Below are 19,418 nucleotides of genomic sequence, written 5' to 3'. Positions count from 1 at the left end.
CAAGAGACCTCTTGATCTCCTTGGAATAAACTCTGTAGAAAGAGCACTCCAGACTGGCAGTGAGGTTTAGCGTAAGACGTCAGATTTTGAACTAACTGCTCAGGTTCAAATCCAGGGTTTGCCGTTTAGTAGCTGTGGCCTAGAGCAATTTATTCAACTCTCTGAGCCTGAGTTCCTCACCTGTACATTAGGAATAATGGGTCAGCACTTAGTGTGATAGTATAATGAGGACTAAAGGAGTTAACATACATAAACTGATGTGAACAGTGACTGGAACCAAGTAAACAAGGTCCCCTTTTAAGCCCATCAATTACAGTCTCACACCGACTATGCCCTTCCTTCAGAGCACTTATCAGTTTGTACGTCTACATTTGCTTGTGCTTTTATTTACTATACACTTCCTTACTGCACTGTAAGTTCCAGGAAGGTCAAGGACAATGTCTACTTGCTGCCCATTGTATCGCCAGAGCCTAAATACAGTAGGAACTTAATATCTGTGAGATGACTCTATCACCTAGGAATTATATATTTCGTTTCTAAGGCTAAGAGTCACCATGACTGATAACAGCCATGCTATTCTGAATAGGCAGAATGAAGACACGAAGAAACAAATGCAGTCATGGCTTCGTCAAGGAAGTGAAGGGAAATAGTCAAAGAGGGAAATGCTTTCTTGACCCCGGCATGCTAATCCAAACAGCTTGTGCTTGCAAGCCTATCTTTTAAAAAAGACAAAAAAAAACAAAACAGGCAAAAGGCTTAACATGTTGACATTGAGTTCTGCAGGCTGTACAACTGTCACCAATGACAACTGACAAATAAAATTCTTTAAAATATCCTCAAACCTTTACCATTGTCATTCATTAAAAATTAACAGCCAAATAAGGCTCTCCCTGACATGCAAATATGCCACACCATTCCTAGCTCTAAACCTTTATGACGGTGACACGCTCCTACCACAGTGCCCATTCTTTCAACCTACAAGTATTTAAACCTTACCAGTGAAGGCCCATCTCTTTCTTCCAAAGAGCCTGTTCACTCTCATCCACAATGATCTCCCTCTGTGGATGTCTAAGCCCTGTCTACAGTACACAACACTGTCCATTTACACAGGAACTCAGATCGCTTCCCCACTGTTTTCTGTGTTGACTGGGTCCTTCCAACTAGGCAGGAAAACTGCTTCTCTGTACACACTTCCACATCCCTGCTGAATGGCCAAGACAACAGCTGGATCACAGCTCACCTTCAATAAGGACCAATGACTGTACGCCAGGGGCATCTACCTCTTCCCCACTATTCAATGTTCTCTTCACCCACTCCTTGACCATCTCTCAACTGGAATCTAAGACTAAAGAAAAGAAGGCATGTTTTCATTTTATTTGCAAAAGAGCTTCCAGTTCCTTTGAGAAAAGAGCTATCTCTATATATAAAAGGCTCATATGTTAAGTGTCCGACCAGTAGCTATGACGCGCACTGATCATCAGGGGGCAGACGCTCATCACAGGAGTTGCCGTGATGTGCACTGGCCATTTACAGAGAAATAGCACCACTGACCTGGCGCCCACAGGAACACAGGCCCCGCCACCACCCTGGAGCAACACCCCACCAAATCGCAGCTGATGCTGCTGAGACCCCATGGCACAAAATGTGGCTCACAGCCCAGCCCAGCCCAGCCCAGCCCAGCCCAGCCCAGAAATGGTAGTGATGTCACGTAGCAACGCCCAGCTTCCTCTCCCTAGCGACTAGCCTCCTTAGAGTTTCTTCAGCACAGGAACACAATTTGCTTCACAGCCAGATGGAAACATTTTACACTTTAACCAAATGTCTGTGAAGCATTTTCCTGTGCCTCATCTCATTTGATCCTCACATAAGTCCTGGGTAGGAGACTCAGTGGAATCCTATTTTCTTTTCATTAGCCGGAAAACGGGCATTTAGAAAGCTTAGGAACTTGACCCGACTGAAAAGTAAGAAATGGTGGACCTTGAAAATGGCTTAAGGTTTTCTCACTGCGCAGAATATAGTCAAATATTATAGTTAAATATTTCACCTTTGTTCTCCCTAAGTGATCCATCTATAGTAATAATCTGCTTTGTGTTGATATTTACTGCTGTGTTGCTAAAAATTACCTGAAAGAGAAGTTGGGGTGCTTCACTGGGCTGGAAAAAGTTTAGCTAAATCAAAAGGCAAGTCTAATTAAGCAAGTTTATTCTATATATATAAAAGGTTAAGTTGACTCATGCATGCGCGATACACATAAAGCTCTTGCTGATGCCAATCGCACACATGTTTTTCGATCTGTCATTGTCAATTGTGAATTTCGCTGACACTTCTATTATAAAGGGTGAATAGCGGTATTAAAATATTTCTTCTAATTAATTTCCTTTCAATTTGCACAAATTTGTGCACCAGGCCACTAGTGTGCATATAAATCCCATATTATTTCATGACCTCAGTGGAAATTTACCTTGTTAAACACTAAATGAGATGCAAATTCCACTCATGTGCAACAGTCAGGATGAGTCAAGACCGAGTTTTCTATTACATCTGCTCACTTCTTAGAGTCACACTCTCAGAACATGTGTGTAGGCTTTGTGGAGGGTGTGTGCTCTGCAGGAATGTTCTGTTAACAATTAAGGAGGCCTTGAGGGCTGGGGTTAATGGTGATTGCCCTGCCCACATGGGGAGACCTTAGCTCCACTCCTCAGACAGTCTTTGGCTCTTGGTATGTTGTGGGTATCCACAGTGAAAACGCCCCTTGGGGGAAGATGAGAACGCCCCAATGGTCTGCTGTTCAGACGCAAGAATACTTTTGGCAGCTCCTAGACTGGAGCTCCAGCCCTCTTCCTCCATTTACTGGGGAGGAGAAGGAACATTTTCACTGGTATTGCACTGCAGGGTCCACACCTTTTGTTTAAACTGTATCCATAAAAGTTCCTTCCAGGGATGTAACTGGCTAGCTGTCCACCAAAACTTATGTCAAACTGACCCACGAGTCTAAGAGTGTCTCTACCCTCATCTCAAGAGCAAACCAACCAGTGACCAGAAAAGTGGAGAGGCAAGGACATACCCAGCAGTTCTGACACGTTCTCACAATGTAACATCTGTGAAATGGGACTGAATCTGACAATACAGTTCGTGTTATCTCCCCTGACAAACGCTGGAACTGCCCTTCGATGACATGTTGTACACGCACACAGAACACCCAAGGTACTGGTCATCACCAGTCATGACATTTATAGTCAGCAATATCTATCAAGGACTTAATGTACAAGATCACAAAATCAACACTTTCATGTTCCATAAACTCAGGAATGACATCTCCAGAAATTACCCGCTAAACATCTGGTACCTACAGCAAGCAGTACCTGAAACAATTGGTCAATGTCTTCAAATGGGATTTTTAAAAAGTCAACATGTAAGATCCAGATGTTGTCCAGATCAGACTGGGATATTAATTCTGAACCACAGATAGCATACAAATGGGAACAACTCCACAGCGAAGAGCAACCCTTGAAATATTTTTTAAACTGCAGTGTCAGGGGATCTAGGAAAACGGGCCTGCTGAAACTGCTAGTGGGAGTTAAGTTAGTACAGCGCCTCTACAGAAGATGTGGCAATAAACAGCTTCTGCCTTAAGAAAGAATGTACGCCCTTTGACCCAGAAATTCCACTTCTAAAAGTTTAAGCTGAGGAAATCACTACGGTGCACACACGGATTTAGCTAGGAGGATGTACAGGCACTGTTTATATCACGAAGCTGAAAACAAGCTACACAACCAGTAATCTCCACTGTCACCCAAAGATGTTCATAACATGGTCAACCGAAAAAAAAGTCAAATGTAGACATCCTAGTACAAGCTTGTCTTTGTTAAAGTAGAGGGGTGGGTGTTTGTGTGTGTGTGTACACAGAGAAAAGGACTTTAAAAATTAGATACACACCAGTGCTAACTCTAGCTGAGAAGAAAGGCATTGCCGATTGTATATTTTTTGTTTACCTCTATTTTCTGGGGGGAGAGGGGAGCAGGGGGAGGAGAATTAATATAGGTGGACTTATTTGCCAAAAAGGAAAAAAAAAAGATTTGTGTTGGGGGAGAAAAAAAAAACCACAAAACACAAGTGAAAAGAAACTTGGGCACGATGTGATCCAATTAGGTAAACAGATGGCTTGGGAATTTTGGTAGTCTCAATCCTAAAAAACAAATAAATTAAAAATCCAATGGGTTTATTATTTTCTTTTAATCTCTAAAATAGAATACATTACTACCCTTCCTCTGAGGAACTCTGGGAGAAATGACCCACAGAATTAAGTGCAAAACAGGATATAAAATATGCAAAAATCTCCCAAGAGCTCATCTCTGCTGCACGCGGAGTCTATGCTGCAGCCCCCGCTACAAGAGCGGGCAATGCCCAGTGACAACCACCAGCAAATACTGTGTGACTATCCCAGAGCGCCAGGTAAAGGGAAACCACCTCAGGACCTCACAACAGTTCTCCATCCCATCTCTACACGAGAAGTTTCCTAATTCATACGACTGCAAATTCATCCATTAGGGGTAGGGGGAAAGTGAGGCATTTGTGGCAGGCTTCCCAAGCAACATGACTGCACATTCAATTTGGAAAACATAAGGCTCATTAGGTTTGTGGAGGGACTTCGGAGAGCACTGGAGTGAGTGGGGGGAACCAGATCAAACAGCTGAATTTGCCGAAACCGGTTTGGCTCAGTGGATAGAGCGTCGGCTTGCGGACTGAAAGGTCCCAGGTTCGATTCTGGTCAAGGGCATGTACCTGGGTTGCGGGCACATCCCAGTAGGAGGTGTGCAGGAGGCAGCTGATCGATGTTTCTCTCTCATCGATGTTTCTAACTCTCTATCTCTCTCCCTTCCTCTCTGTAAAAAATCAATAAAATATATTTTAAAAAAACAAAAAACAGCTGGATTTCTATGTCTGGGTCTCCTGCACCGAGCGGCACCCAAGTTACGCCTGGAATGACCTCCTCAGTGAATAAGAAAAAACGGCCCTTTGTAGTTAACTTGAGGATGAGCTCACACCAGGAGGATTTCTCTGTGTAATCATGACCCATGATTTACAACAATGGAAATAAGAGCCATTTTTAAGTGGATGAAAGGCCTTTGGGGTATTTTGAAAGGGAGAGGAAGAGACAGTTAATGGTTAAAACTTCTCCAAGTATATTTGCCAAAACCAGAAACTCATAATAGGCCAAGCCCCACAAGCACTTTTGAGTCTTTGCTCCCTCCCCACTGACTTGTTTTTTGTTTTGAAGATAGGGCAGTCAGTAGGTTGGGTGCACTATGACCAAACGGCAACAGATGCGGGTCTTGCAAAGGGCAAGATGCTTCCCTTTGATCCAAGAACAGGGAGAGAAGGGACAAACATTTCTGATCACGACATTTTCACTGGGATTCAAGGTTTACTAGTAGTTGCACGAATGTGAAGAGAGCTACAGGCAAAAGCTGCTCTTCCACCCAATAAAACCCGACACACTCCATCCCTAAACCCATCAAAACCACAAGCGAACCTACAGAAAACATGACAATTGGGAATGTTTGGAAGGCTGAGGCAGAAATGGTCATCAATGCAAAGCATTTTAGTGCCATGTTTGGCACAGTTCTAAGCAGCTTAATGTTGAGCTTATCACTCGTATCTTATTTTCTTTATAAAAATACAAGTGGTGTTACATAGATAATAACTGGGAAACAACTAATACCCTAAATGAAAAACATATGCCAAATGTACACTATATATAAGCCTCCAAACAAATCTAAATCAATGTCTATTTCAATATCTGTAAATTAATAACACAACAACAGTAACCTTTCTCAAAAATTTATGTGGCATGAAAATGAGAAAATCTACCAATACGTCAGACACTGGAATTTTCAATGAGAATAATTTTTCCCTGGACACCTTGAAATTATCAATGATCACATCTCTTTTAAACAATAAGGCATAAAGTGCAGCCTTCCAGGACATTTAATGCACATGCTGGGATCTGGACATCCACTTTAATCTTCCTCTGTTCAGTAGCTGGTGCTGTGAAGTAAGCAAACCGACTTCTTTACCCCCAACACACATTATCCACCAGATACATCAGCAGGCCTTTCTAAAATTGTAGTTACAATGTAAATCCTAAAAATAGTGGTGTAATCAGTCATCTGTTTTCTTTGAGAAGATGTCTGTCTTTTCAAGTGTTCTGAAAACGTAGGTAAACCACAAAACCGTTTTCAACAAAATGTGTATTTCTAATTATTAGTGGGAAGATTTATATTCCTGGAAGGGGGGTGGGAGGCGGGGGGGGGGGGGGGGGGAAGGGTGTGCCCAGAAGAGTAGTTCTTTGGGGCAAGTCAGCAAGAATTTGTAAAGGCAAAGTAATTTTGATAAGACAACTACTTCCCTAGCAATATAAACTCAGGATCCTGCTGTACAAAGATGGATAGAGAGACCAGTCACTTCCAAGTGAAGACAGGAAGGACGTTATCCCTAAGTTGGAGCGAGGCCTGGAAGTTCATAGTTCATCTGGGCCAGCTATCCCACATAATTAAACTCCCCCTCCCCCATAGTTAGGAGAGAAGGAGGCAGAAATCACTCCTACTATCCAGGTTGTCTGTTGAGATTTAGAAAGATAAAGACAGTAGTTAACACAGTTTTTCAAATCTTTGACTTATTTATAGGGTATTTATTAGCAAATCACAACGCCCCATTTTTTACTTATGGAGAAACAATACTACAAAATCATCTCCGTCCTCCATTCCATATTTCTGCATTTTGCTGGTGATGGGTTTTTCAAGCGAAGGCTGAAAGCCAAGGTTAAAGCTAAATGTCACAGTGGGTATAATTCTGCCCAACCTGGCTCCTTCTTGCCTTCTTGGGGCTAACACCTCCTGAAGAACTTCCCTGGTGCTCACGGTTGGTACCGCCGGGCACTTGGGCCCTTGGGAGAAGAGGCAGGGAAGGAATCTTCTCTGTCTCCTCCCCCATCAGAATGGCTAAAGCAGAGATTAATCTCCAAGCTCTGGTTCTCTGCATAATCCTCCTCAAAACACAACGATGCAGAATGGGACTTAAAAGAATCCCTTTGTTTAGCGACGGTCATTTCCGGCCATTAGTACACACCCAGAAACTCCTACCCATTTCTCAAGGAGAGGCACTGACTTAGTAAAAAACAACAACAAAGTTCAGCCTTCACACCATTCTCCTCCAAACAGCCTATCCCTCCAGCCCAGGTGGGTGCTGGCCGGCCGAGCTCAGAATCACCTCGGGGAACGGAAAGTGGAATAAGTGGGCAATGGGAGTGAAGTTACAGTTCTTTTCACGCACAGCAGACCTTGTCTGTCCAATCCCTACATTTTAGTTCAGGAAACAGAGGCTTCACTGCCTTGTCAAAGATAAAACAGCTGAAATGACTTGTCCTGAGTCCCTGAGAAAAGGAGAATCATAAGAAAAAAATTTAAAAAACGGATGAAGAGTACTGATGGTCAAGAACGGACTAATGTAAGGATTTATGTACCATTGGGTCTAACACTCTCAGACAATGGATGACCGTGAGGCTTAAAAAGTTCGCTCAAGGTCACATGAATGGCACAAATGAGGCTCATCCAATGGCCTGCGTTTCCATGAGGGCATCAGTGTGCTCCACTAACAGGCAGTCCGATGACCAAAGGGACAGACTTACATTTCTTTCATCCTGAAATGTCATCCGTTCTGCTTTACAACAACGAATACCAAGGGCTCCTGAGTCTGTGGGCCGGCCCAGTGGGTGTGAACTGTGGCTGTGAGGTGCCTCCATAAAAGTTCACAAAACCCAGATTCGACGCTCCCTCCTGGCTACCCATACAGGTGCTTGAGGGCTGGACTTGTCCAGCTACAGCCTACATTATCCTGAGCTACGTGCCTTTCTACTCTGTAGGCAAACGGAGGGAGAGAAAACATGCTGAGCTTGAGGCTAGACTAAATCATAGGACAGAGAGTGCTAGGTCTGTCTCCAAATCAATTCCACCTGGGTTACTAACATTAAACCCAGCAGTCACATCTGCAAAACAGGAATCAAAGTCACCTTGCCTACTTTTACTCACCACCCCATTCCAGGCCCACAGTGCACTCCTGGCTCCATGAAATTGTGTACTAGGTCTCCATCCTAACTGGGCGAAGGGAAAGAAGATTCCTTGATGTGTGAAAAACTGTGCATAACCCCTAAGCGGCTTCCTTCTTCCACAAGGGATCTATTACTTACCCTCCCAAATTTCTGGCCTAAAAGCTGTGATAATTATACTTTCTGATGTAATTAAGTGGAGATGGGGATCCAGAAATGATCATCCTTGAAGGTGGCATTAATTAAAATTTAATCTAAAAACTGCTGGAAAAGGTTTATGATGCTGTGGTGTATTGTACAGGCCTGAGTTTGGCAGGTTGGTTTGTATTCTAGTTATTTTAAAAAAATAATTATCGAGCAGTTTCAGGTACTGGGGGTTAAAGGGCCATGGAGTCACATTCCAGGAGTGCAAGACAAATAAGTACACAGGTAATGTCAGTGACTAAGAAGTACTATCCGGAACATGAAAGAGGGATGTAATAGTGGTTTGGAAAGTGGAGCCACTTTAAATTTGGAGGTCAAAGGTCTCTCTGGGTGACATCTGAACTGAGATGCGAATGAATGACAAGGAAGAGGCCGCCCTGTAAACATCTGGGTGTAGGGTGGAACAGCCAGCACAAAGGCCCGGAGGCAGAAACAAGTTTGGCAAGTTGGAGGGACCTAAACAAGGCCCAAGCAGCCGAAGCGTAATGAAGGAGCCCGTGATTCCAGGGAGATGAGGTCAGAGACCAGCAGGGCCCGGTCACATGCACCACTGGAGAAATTCTAAGCTTCTACCCACCAGCTGTAAGACCTTAGACAAGTGACTTAATATCTCAGAGCCTCGGTTTTCTTATCCCTAAACATGGGATGATAACCCTTCATGTGGTTTCTTAATGTGCAATGTTTAAAACAGAGTAGACACTCTTCAGTACATGCTTCATGGATGAATGTGCAAAAAAAAAAAAAAAAAAAAAAATCCTCAAATGCTTTTACAAGTCTGATTGTATTTAGGATATGTACCTGATCTTCAACTCTCCCTTCCATTAACTTTCTTACACATTAAATGGGACTGAAAAGGAAATCTGAGCAACAAAAATGGTCTCGGCGTTAGTTGGCTCTAACAAATCTTTTGCTCCTTAATGGGAAAATGTTTCAAGATCCTGGAAAAGGAGGACTTGGGTTTCGAAAAGTAGAGAGGGGAGAAGGCAGAATCAGAACACAACGATTTGGCCTAGACGGGACTCAGGCGGCTCTGTGTTCTTTCTACTGATTAGCAAGGCCCTGGGGAGAAGCAATTAACAATGTTTTCAGTCCTCTGTCACCCAGCATCCCTGGGCAGGCACAGGACGGCAGAGAGTGTGAGAGAGGGAGAGTGTGTGTGTGTGTGTGTGTGTGTCCGACCGTCCCTCCCCCCAACCCCAAAACACTTCCTGCCGGCTTAGAGGGACACTGTATTGAAAAACAGATGCCTCTTTGGAAACTCACACATTTTAAGTCCTGTAAATCACACATGCTGGGGAAAGTAATTACACTGTTGCAGCACTTCCCCTGCGAGCACAAAGGAAATTCTGGTACTTCTGTAATAAGATAGCACTTTCTATGTGGGACCTTCTCTCTTGAGGCCCCGACCATCCATCCTCTAGGTGGGCATAGGAGGGATTTTCACAAAACTGGATCCTGGGGATTCCAGGAAAAACATTGTTTTTTAATCTTTGAGATTTCTCTTAGAATAATGTTGGCCACCTGCCAGCATACCTACCTGGTGACATAATTCAGGAAGAGCCAAGGAACGTCATTTAAAAATCAATTCATGAGAAATAAAGGTTAATTCAAAGTAGAAACTGGCCTCCCACTTGTTTTCAAGAGTTGGTGAGATGCACCCCAATTTTGAGACACCCAGATTTCTCGCACCTTCCTCAAATCCAAGGGGCTGGGAGGACTGAGCAAGGCGACTACGGTTATTGGCCCTTAGCATTTACATTTGTATAACAATGCTGTATTACAGCCCGGAATTTCGAGCTCATCTTCCTGGTGTGATTGACATTTATTACTGCTATTTCCTTTTTCTCCACTATTCTACATAATATGCATCATAATGGTTACAGTGGAGTTAAAACCTGTGAGAAACACAAATGCAGGCAGGCTGTTGTCTTCAATTCCCAGGCCCTCTTTTTTCTTTCTCCACCAGCAGACCCTTAGCCGAGAGCAGAAAAGGCAGCACATTGAAAATGTGACCCACAGAATAGACGACATAGGTCTCTGGCCAAAGGCTCATTTTGCTATTTCACCTCCTCCTCCCCCAAATAAGTCAAAAAAGAACAAAGCAACACGGGGAAATTTTTTTTCTTAGAAAAAACACTCAAGACTCTCCAAGCCGCCCGTCCACCTGTACTTTCCAAGCCCACCTACAAATGTTACGGTAGCTTGACCTTCCCTTCTAGGCACAGGGTGTGTGTGTGGGGGGGGGGGGGGGGGCAGGGAGGGAGTGTGAAAGCCTGGGAGTTAACTAAAAATTTTAGAGGAGAACAATTTCCACTGACTGTGGATGAACGCAAAAAAAAAAAAAAAGTGTATTCGAAATACTATAGATACCTAGATTTTTCTAAGCTCCTCCCTCTTCAGGCTTTCAAATGGTTTCAGTATACCAAACACTACTAGGTGTGATAATTAGGCAGACTATATGTGATACATTTTTATATTCCTACATTACAGAGTGCTTTAACATTTTTGCTTTAATTTTCCCCAAGTTCTCCCCCTCTCCCCAACCACTTTTTTGCATAGATAAAGATTTAAGTAAAAATTTATTTCTCTTTTGTTGCCTACCCACACGGGCTGCCTAGAAAACAGTCCTAGCATCTCCGTTTTTCTGGGCACGTGCACTCACATTGCCCACCGGTTCCGTTACCAGTTCTTGAACTCTTCTGAAAATCGCTTTTCAAAATCAGACCTCTGCATCTCCAAACCAACATCTTCGGCACCGGCACACCTCCTTTTGTTCCCCTCTCAGCCTCCCTATTTTCTATTTCTACAAATACAGCCACTATTTAGCTAGTCGCCCACTGGGGAAACCCAAGAGGCTTCCCAGATGCAGCTCGCGGTCTCTTCCGTGAATCTGACAGTTGTTGAGGGCCCTGAACACCTCCGTGTCTCTGGTTCAGTGGCCACTCCAAAACCTGCTGCATCCCCTTTCCCACTGGAACGTTCCAGAATGCCAGGTCTCTACTCCATAGCAGCCCAGATCCCATCACAAGATAAAGTCTGACTCCCGGGAACGAAAGGCCAGCTCCTCCATCATCTCCCCTCTGAAGCCGCCCCAGACTCTCCCTTCCTCTCCCGCCAGGCCTTGCTTGCTGTCTTCCAAAAAGGGTCCTTTTTGAAAAGCCCCTGTATTTTCATATATAGGCCAATCTTTCTCCCACTGTCTCAACCCTTTCCTCATCTGACTGAATCTTAACTGAGACATAGCTCAACTGTCACCTCTTGTCAAAGCTCTCCTTGACACAGCTCCCTCAGCTCTTCTCGTTGCAGCGTGGACTGCGTTCTGCTGTAGCATGGTGCTTTATTACACCTGTCTGTTTACACAGGGCAACCACCCCTAAACTGGGAGGATTACCTCTCAGAGGCCTTGGCACCCACAGAATCTGCACATCAAGGCCCCCGCTACTCAGCCTCTCAGTGGCTCCCTATAAAATGAGGTTCATCATCATGGCGGTACCCAGATCAACTTGTGAGGATGAAACAATGTCAATACACATCAACTGCTTGCCATTACTTGACACATAGTAAATATTCAAAAGTTAACAACCATTTCGTGGGTGAATGGATAAAAAGAGTTCTGAAAATTTCATAGGATCAAATATTCTAGTATTTTCTTGTTTCTGCTCAGTAAACATGACAAACTGGGCAACTTTATTCTGAGAAACTCAAAGATGTGTATTGGTTTTATATGCAGTCAAGCACTCTCCACCCCAAACACACACAATACACTGAGATTGTTTAAAACAGTCTTCCAATACACATTAAAGAGTCATACCCAAGTTAGCCCCAGCCATCAAATAAACTCATCCCCATCAGGGATGGTATTCTGATACTGACATAGCATCAATTTAAATATCCGGTCCGTCCTGCATGGCCTCAAGCCCCCTGAGCCATGCAGACACTTTTGCTACAGCTATTATTAAGGTTCATTCCCCTCATTCCTTCCTAAGTTTTTTCTTTGACCAAAGCAAGCACTGTTCAAGAGGAACATCTGCATTCCCTTTCTCCTATCCCCAGGCAGACACTAAGGTGCCAAGTGAAACTGAACACAAACATTCCAAAGTGGCTGTCACACAGGGCAGGCTTGTTTGGGAACTCAGGGAGCCCTGTGCTCTTCCACCAACGCTTGGAGAAGCCCATGTCCAAAGATCAAAGAGAGTTCCACAAATTCTAAAAACCCAAATGCACCTCGGAATGTGCGGCCCACATGGGCAGGGGCTGCTGGATGGACCAGGCATGGCCACCTGTGAACTCAAATGGAGGCTACTCATGGCAGGTGGAGGAAGTGAATTTCCCAGCTGATCCATCCATGACCTCTAAATCCCCTGTGGGCAAGGGATCTCAATCATAAACAGTGGCTGCTTTTTAACAGCTTACCTATGCAAGGTCATCATCACCACTCCTACCGATAAGGCTATTTTATAAATTGTGCATGTATAAAGAAGTGTGTAGCCCTAACCGGTTTGGGTCAGTGGATAGAGCCTCGGCCTGCGGACTGAAGGGTCCCAGGTTCGATTCCGGTCAAGGGCATGTACTTTGGTTGCGGGCACATCCCCAGTGGGGAGTGTGCAGGAGGCAGCTGATCGATGTTTCTCTCTCATCGATGTTTCTGGCTCTCTATCCCTCTCCCTTCCTCTCTATAAAAAAATCAATAAAATATATTAAAAAACAAAAAGAAGTGTGTATGTATGAGTGAGTGTGTGAGAATGTGTGTGTGTGTGTGTGTGTGTGTGTGTGTGTGTGTGTGCAGCTTGCAACTTTGTGTGGTACTTCGCTGGTGCTAGGGTACTACCCATGGGTAGGTGATGAGTGTTGGGAATACTGTGATAAGATGTCATTGATCTTTAAAAAAAAAAAACTACAGAGAAGAAGGTAATGATTCAGGAGCTAAACGGAGATAACAGAAAGCTAAAGAGATAACTGGAATTCTGAGGAAAAGCATCTCTTTGGGATTGGGTGATGGGATCCTGCAAAAATGAAGGCTGAAACTTGAAAGCAATTCAGGCGAAATCAAGAGGGAAACAGTGGGTGAAGCCAATGGTTTGCAGAGTACGTTAAGGCAATTCTGTCAAGTTAGGATCTTATTGCGTGGAGAACAGAGCAGCGCTGAAGGAGCTGAGGCTGAGGGGTCAGAGGACACTGCACTGCAATAGGGTGTAGGGATGGATTGAGAAAACAGATTAGAACAAAGAGCTGCTCAACACTACCAAAATGAGCCAGGATAAAGGAGTAAGTGAGAAACATGAAGAAAGTCTAGGAGAACAAAAGAGGTTGGATTCCTGCAGCCACGCTTGTGAACAAAACAGAATGTAACCAGCCCAATGGTTTCATGACACCTACAGATACGGCAAAGAAATGTAATGACATCTACAAAGCAAAAGATGTTGTTTTTGTTCACGTGTTCATTTTAGAAAATCCAGAAAGCACAGAAAAACATCAGAAAGTAAATAAAAATGATCTATAATCCACCTATCTGATCATTTTTATTAGTATTTGATTTTACATATGTTTTTTAAAGAACTAGCATCATGTGGTATAGACATTAAAAATCTTTTCTTTTCACTTAATGTTATAACATTGAGGATTATCCCCTCAATTAAAATGTAGTCAGAAGCAGGAAGAGACAAAATCAGATTCTCCCAGGTAGCCTTCAGAAGGGAGTGCGGCAATGCGGACACATTGCTTCTAAGATTTCTGACCTCCAGAACTGGGAGGAAATACATTTCTGTTGGTTTAAGTCCCCAAAACATTTTTTTCTTCCCCATCCCATCATTGATCCCTTTTGTCCTAGCCAAACCATCTATCCAATAAACAAATGCCATTGGAAACAATGAAGCCTGCACATGAACGTAAGGGTTTATCAGGGAAGAACCACCAATAACTTTTGTTATTGGGAAAGTAACAAAGGTGCATGCTATGTTGGCAGTGGTCTTGCAGCATCATTTTACTATGAAGTCACCACATTTTCATCCAACACTCTTGTCGTCAAATCTATCCTATGACTGAGTATAAGTTTATTGTATTAGATCTGAGTTGGAGTAACAGAAACTCCTGGCTTGGTTAAATTTTATGAAACCGTCCTGTACTTTTCCCGTCATCATATAGATGAATCTTAACACTCAATGAAAACCTGAGGTTGCCACACCAAATTGACATGGTACCCTTTCTCTGTGCCAATTACAAGAAACAATTTTCTTCATGACCCTGATATTTTGGCAAAATTACTAACCACTTTAAAAGAAGGAATGTGAGGTAAAGATTTGTATTAATTTCTGAAAAACTGACTTTACGTGATTTCTGCCCAACATCTGCCAAACATCTTTTTGATAAACATTCCAACACTGCCAAGTTCTTTGCTTTTTTAGATTTAAGTACAAGAAAATTCAGTCAATGCAATTTAGGGAGAAATTACTCTAACACCAGCACCTCAACATAATAAAACACTTTAAGAAATAATCTGTAATCAGCCTAAAAAGTACCCAATGACACAGAGAAAATGAAAGTAAAAATAAAACCAAATTATATATTTAGCTTATTTCCCAAAAAGAAATTCCTATTTTGAAAAGTCAATGACCAAAAAGACATTATTTCTACCTACTACTAGATTTTAAAAGAGCTCAAATTTTAAACAACTGGTAAGTTTAATCATTACTTATACATTAATAAAGTCTGATCAAGTGTAAACTACCAAAGGTGTTTCAGAGAATACTGCCTAGTCCAAAATTAGAGGCAAATTCTAGGAATCATTTTGTTAATTGCATAATGATGTAAGAAATAATCTAATACCCTCTACATAAGCCTTATAACTCTCAGGTCCCAGAAACATTTTGACAGCCGGTTTTCCTTGATAGGAACAATTTGCATAGCAATGCACATGTATAGCATACTAGTAGTCAGAAAGCCAGATGTGTTATCTCTTACACAGTTGGCTAGCCAAATCTTAAAATTACTTTTTCCTCAAAGTCTTAAATATTATCCAAAGCAGAAGTCTATGTCCTGCCCAAGTTCTAAAAAACTTCCAAACTTAAAGAGCTGCAGAAAATTCTCCTAAATCCTAGACTGCTCAATCTATATAGTTGTAATCAAATAAGTGTTTTTGTATCAGTTACTTCAGTGTAAGCTTTAGAAGCTGGGATAAAATGTCCAGGAAGATAAAAGAAACTTATTTTAAAAATAGGGGAAAAAATTACTTGGATTCTATAATGTGGCTCAGAGAGAGTAAATTACCCTGATGATCTATGAAATAAACTATTTTCTCTTGATGATTGTACTCTTTTCCCCATCAATTCAATCACCACCAGAAACTACAACAAGACACATTTTTTCCACTCTTGCCATTATGTGTATATACATTTTGTTTGTGTGTGCTGTTTACTGGAGTCCTCAGCTAAGACTTTTAAATGGTTTGAGGACAAATTGCTGATCGCTGGGTGGGCGGGAAAAGGATCCAGGGTGGTGGTTTTGTATAATGCTGAGCACATTAATGGGACTCACTAAAAACCATATTTATTTTACTTGTGGCTTTCAGGGTTAGACAAAAGAGGTTAGGAGTTTTTCCAAATCAAAACATAAACCCAAACCAGGGAATTAGGGCAAAATTACCTGGATCATTCAGGTCAACCTACTCACTTTTCCTGAAATTTTAACATTATAAACCCTCTCTCTTCACCTCTTGTTCAACTTGGGTTCTGAAATCTTCCTAACTGTCCTTTTATTTTAAAAATAACCAATACCTTGCTAAGACTACGGACACTTCTTGAGTCACATGCCATTCCCACCTGAAAGGGAACAGTCAAGGCAACAGGACAGGGAAAAGGCAGTGACTGTACTGTGATCGCCTGTGATTCTAATTGGACACAACCTCACAGGTACAACACCTCCAGTACTGTCAGCCGTTAGACTGAGAAAGGTCAAGCAGAAAAATGTGGCTTTTCTCTATTTAACTTTGTCAAGTTAAGTAGGTTATGATTGGGAATACACAAACCTCTTTTGCTACCTACACCAAAAGCAAAAAAAAAAAAAATTGGTTTGCCTCATTTAACTTTTTTCCATTTACCAGTTTTCTCAACTGGGTGAACACACAGAAAGATAGCTTCATACAATATAGTCCCACCCTTAGAAGTAAACAGACTGCCAACCCAATTGAAATAGAAAGGTTTCTAAATCAAGTATTACAGTGATGTGTTAGGTGAAATAGTTAAATGTAGCAATTCTAAAAAATGGCATACTTTTCATGTTTCTTAAATTTTACTTCAAAGGTAGGGAAAGTAAATAGCAAAGCAACCAGTAAGGTTCAAGGAAAAGTGGGACTTGAAATGTGAACCTTCACCTCTTTGAAAAAGAAAATGTCTATACTATTCCTTCACTTATAGTTAAACACAAGAATGTAAACAACACTTTTCAAATTAACAGTTTATAATCAAATAGGCAATTTCCTCCAGTGAGAAGGCAAGTTTTGGCTTGCAGCAATTCACTTAGGTCACACTACCATACAATTGTGTTAAGATTCAAATCTGGTGCTAATTTTGCATACTCTCATAGGTCTCTCCTCTATCTTCCCCATTTAAATATGCCCCATTTTACAAGTGGACAATGTGCTGATGGCTTATAGGCATTTGTTAAACCCTCCAGAAAGCTTGCCTTCACTATCAGAATTTTAGATTACACACAGTATCTCAGTACTAGTAATCTTAACACCCTAAAGGCTTTACAAGTTTAGCTTCAGTTTACCTTTCTGTCAACCTTATCTGTTAGGATGAATACCTGTAAGAATGCTTTATAGGTCCTATCTAGATGCATACTTGCTTGCATCATTCTACACGCACTCTAAAGCTCTTTTTAGAATGTTTAAGAACTCAGGTAGGGCGAAACGGATTGCTTCTTGGACCCCAGATACTGTACCTGCAGGAACAGAAGCATCACATACGATACCACAAGTATATTGACACGATTCTGAAACGTGTGTTCCGGAGTCCCCTCCCACCCTTACTGAATTTTCTTTCTATCAAAGGAGCGCTGCGCAGACCCACCACAAGAAATTCAGGCTCAGAAGTCAAAGTCCTATTTAAAATAGCTTCGATGAGCACTTGGTGAATTGTAACTTTTTACGCTTTTTTGCCCCCCTCCCCCCCTACTCCTCGGCGCCGCGTCGCCCTAAATTTACAAAAACCTAATCAACCCAGGTTCGGGGTCTTTGACTCATCAGAGAAGAATGCGGCTCAGGAGTTATCTATTAATCCAAAGTGCCTCCGCTGGAAAGATATTTCACCCAGAACTTTCAGCGCCGAGAGGGAGGGGGCAGGGCGCAGGAGGTATCGCTGAAGACGAACTTTCCCCGAGTTCTTCCTTAAACCGCACACCCCGCCGCTCCCCGCGCCGCACGCAGGGCTGGGTCCTGACCCTCCGCGTCCCCGGGACCTGAGGTCACTCCGGAGTCAGTTTTCGATTCCGCTTTTAAAAATCTCGGGGAAACAAAGCTGAGCATTATGCTTCCGAAAAGTCTCCGAAAAGTCCTCAAAGTTACGCAACGGGAGGCACGCACCCACAACAACACTCTCTTCGCGGATACACCCTCCCGGGGCCACGGTCCGGGGCCGCTCCCGCTCCGGGAGGAAGCCCGCGCGCGGCCGGCGCCCCGAGCCCCTCCGTACCTCTTCCTCCTGAAGGTTGGCCTCGCTCGCGGTGTTCTCCTTCTCGGCTTTGACGCCGTTGTTCATCTTCCCGGTGCTCCCTCGCCGGGCAGGGCTGGGCGCGGGGCTGGGCGCGGGGCGCTCGCCCACTCTTCCCTTCCCCGGGCGCGGCGGGCTGTGCCGGGCAGCGGCGGCTCGGGCTCCCGGGAGCGGCGCGGCGCGGGGCGGGCGCCTCAGGAAGTGCGCGGGAGGCTCCGGGCAGGGCGAGGCGCCGGCTGACCGAGCGGGGACCGAGGCCACCGGGACCGGGCGGGAGACCTGGAGAGCGAGGGCGGGCGCGGGGGAAGGAAGGAAGAAAGGATGGGGCGAGGACGCGCGTTCCCGGAGGGACCCCAGAGAGTTGGGGAGGTGGCCGAGTAGGGGCTGGGGGGGCCGCAGCCCGAGCCTAGCAGCTACTGAAAGGCGGGGGCAAGGGGCGCCCAGGGAGGAGGAGGAGGAGGAGGAGGAGGAGGAGGAGGAGGAGGAGCGGGCCGCGGCTGGGACGCTGGGACGCGGGGACCCGAGAGCCGCTGAGTGCGCGCTCCAAGCAGGCTCTGGGAAGTCCGGGAGCGAAGCAGCGCCCTTTCTCTCGCCTTCCTCCCTCCCCTCCCTCCTCCCCCCTCCCCTCCCGCTCCTCCTCCTGCCTCCGCCTCCCCGGACAGGGCAGTTGGTTGTCGCCGGGAGGGACGGGACGCGGACGGCGAAGCCCCCCGCCAGAGGAGGGGCTGGGGAGGGGCTACGCCGCTACGGGCTGTGGGGGACGCGGCCGACCCCCAGTCCCCGGCTCCGCGGTTGGTCGGAGGGTGAGGGCCGCTGAAGGGGAGGGATGGTCAGTCCTCAGGGTAGCCTCAGGGTTCGCCTGCTTCGGGGCGCCCCGACGGCCGTGCGGGGCCCCGAGTGGGTGAACTGGCGGGGCGGGGCGCGTGAGTTGGGTGCGGGGCTCCGGAGAGCCAGGCCCTGTCCGTGCGACCCCCTCCAAGTGTGATGTGCGACTTTTGTTTGCGGGCTTCTCACAGGGGATCGGCACCCCCTGCCCCGAAGCCTACCCCTCCTTTTCAGGACCGGATTAGACCCATTCCTCCCCTTCCTAGCCGGCAGCTGGAAATGACAGGATGCGAGAACGCGAGTGATATCCGGGGGCCGCCCGCGTGGGCGTTTGGAGGCGCAGCTCCCAGCCGCCTCCCACGCCGGGTCCCGCGAACCCGCCGCCGCCGTGGCTCTCCGCTGGGCTCCCCGGGCCCCTGTGCAGACCCCCCTCGCTGCCCGCCCCGGACTGTTCAGGGATTTATCTGTTTACCTGGCTGGCTTTCTCACTCTTTTGAGAGCTCCCCCCTGGACGACGAGACCGTAACCTGTTTATCTTTTAGTCTCACGGCTTTTAAAATGCGCGACCTGGTATGCAGTAG

The 19,418-nt window shown here is 44.9% G+C and overlaps 1 protein-coding gene across 16 annotated transcripts in view; it reads right to left on the bottom strand.

The window, feature by feature from the left end:
* Positions 1–18,613, bottom strand: part of RBPMS (RNA binding protein, mRNA processing factor) — a 181,543-nt gene extending 162,930 nt beyond the window's left edge. For 4 of the 16 annotated variants that reach the window (XR_004965674.1, XR_004965673.1, XM_036296679.1 and 1 more), the window contains exon 1: positions 17,995–18,599. Coding sequence is in view for 10 of the 16 variants with exons in the window: in XM_036296679.1 (XP_036152572.1) it covers positions 17,995–18,060 (66 nt within the window). In the remaining 6 variants the exon portion in view is untranslated. Of the gene's footprint in view, positions 1–17,994 lie in introns of all 16 variants that reach the window. The other 12 variants (XR_004965676.1, XM_036296676.1, XR_004965678.1 and 9 more) reach the window with 9 other exon arrangements.
* Positions 18,614–19,418: the final 805 nt, after the last annotated feature.

This window comes from Myotis myotis, unplaced genomic scaffold (genome assembly GCF_014108235.1).
Source record: "Myotis myotis isolate mMyoMyo1 unplaced genomic scaffold, mMyoMyo1.p scaffold_m19_p_3, whole genome shotgun sequence".
Lineage (NCBI taxonomy): Eukaryota > Metazoa > Chordata > Mammalia > Chiroptera > Vespertilionidae > Myotis > Myotis myotis.
This window is presented reverse-complemented; position numbering and strand designations above follow the sequence as displayed.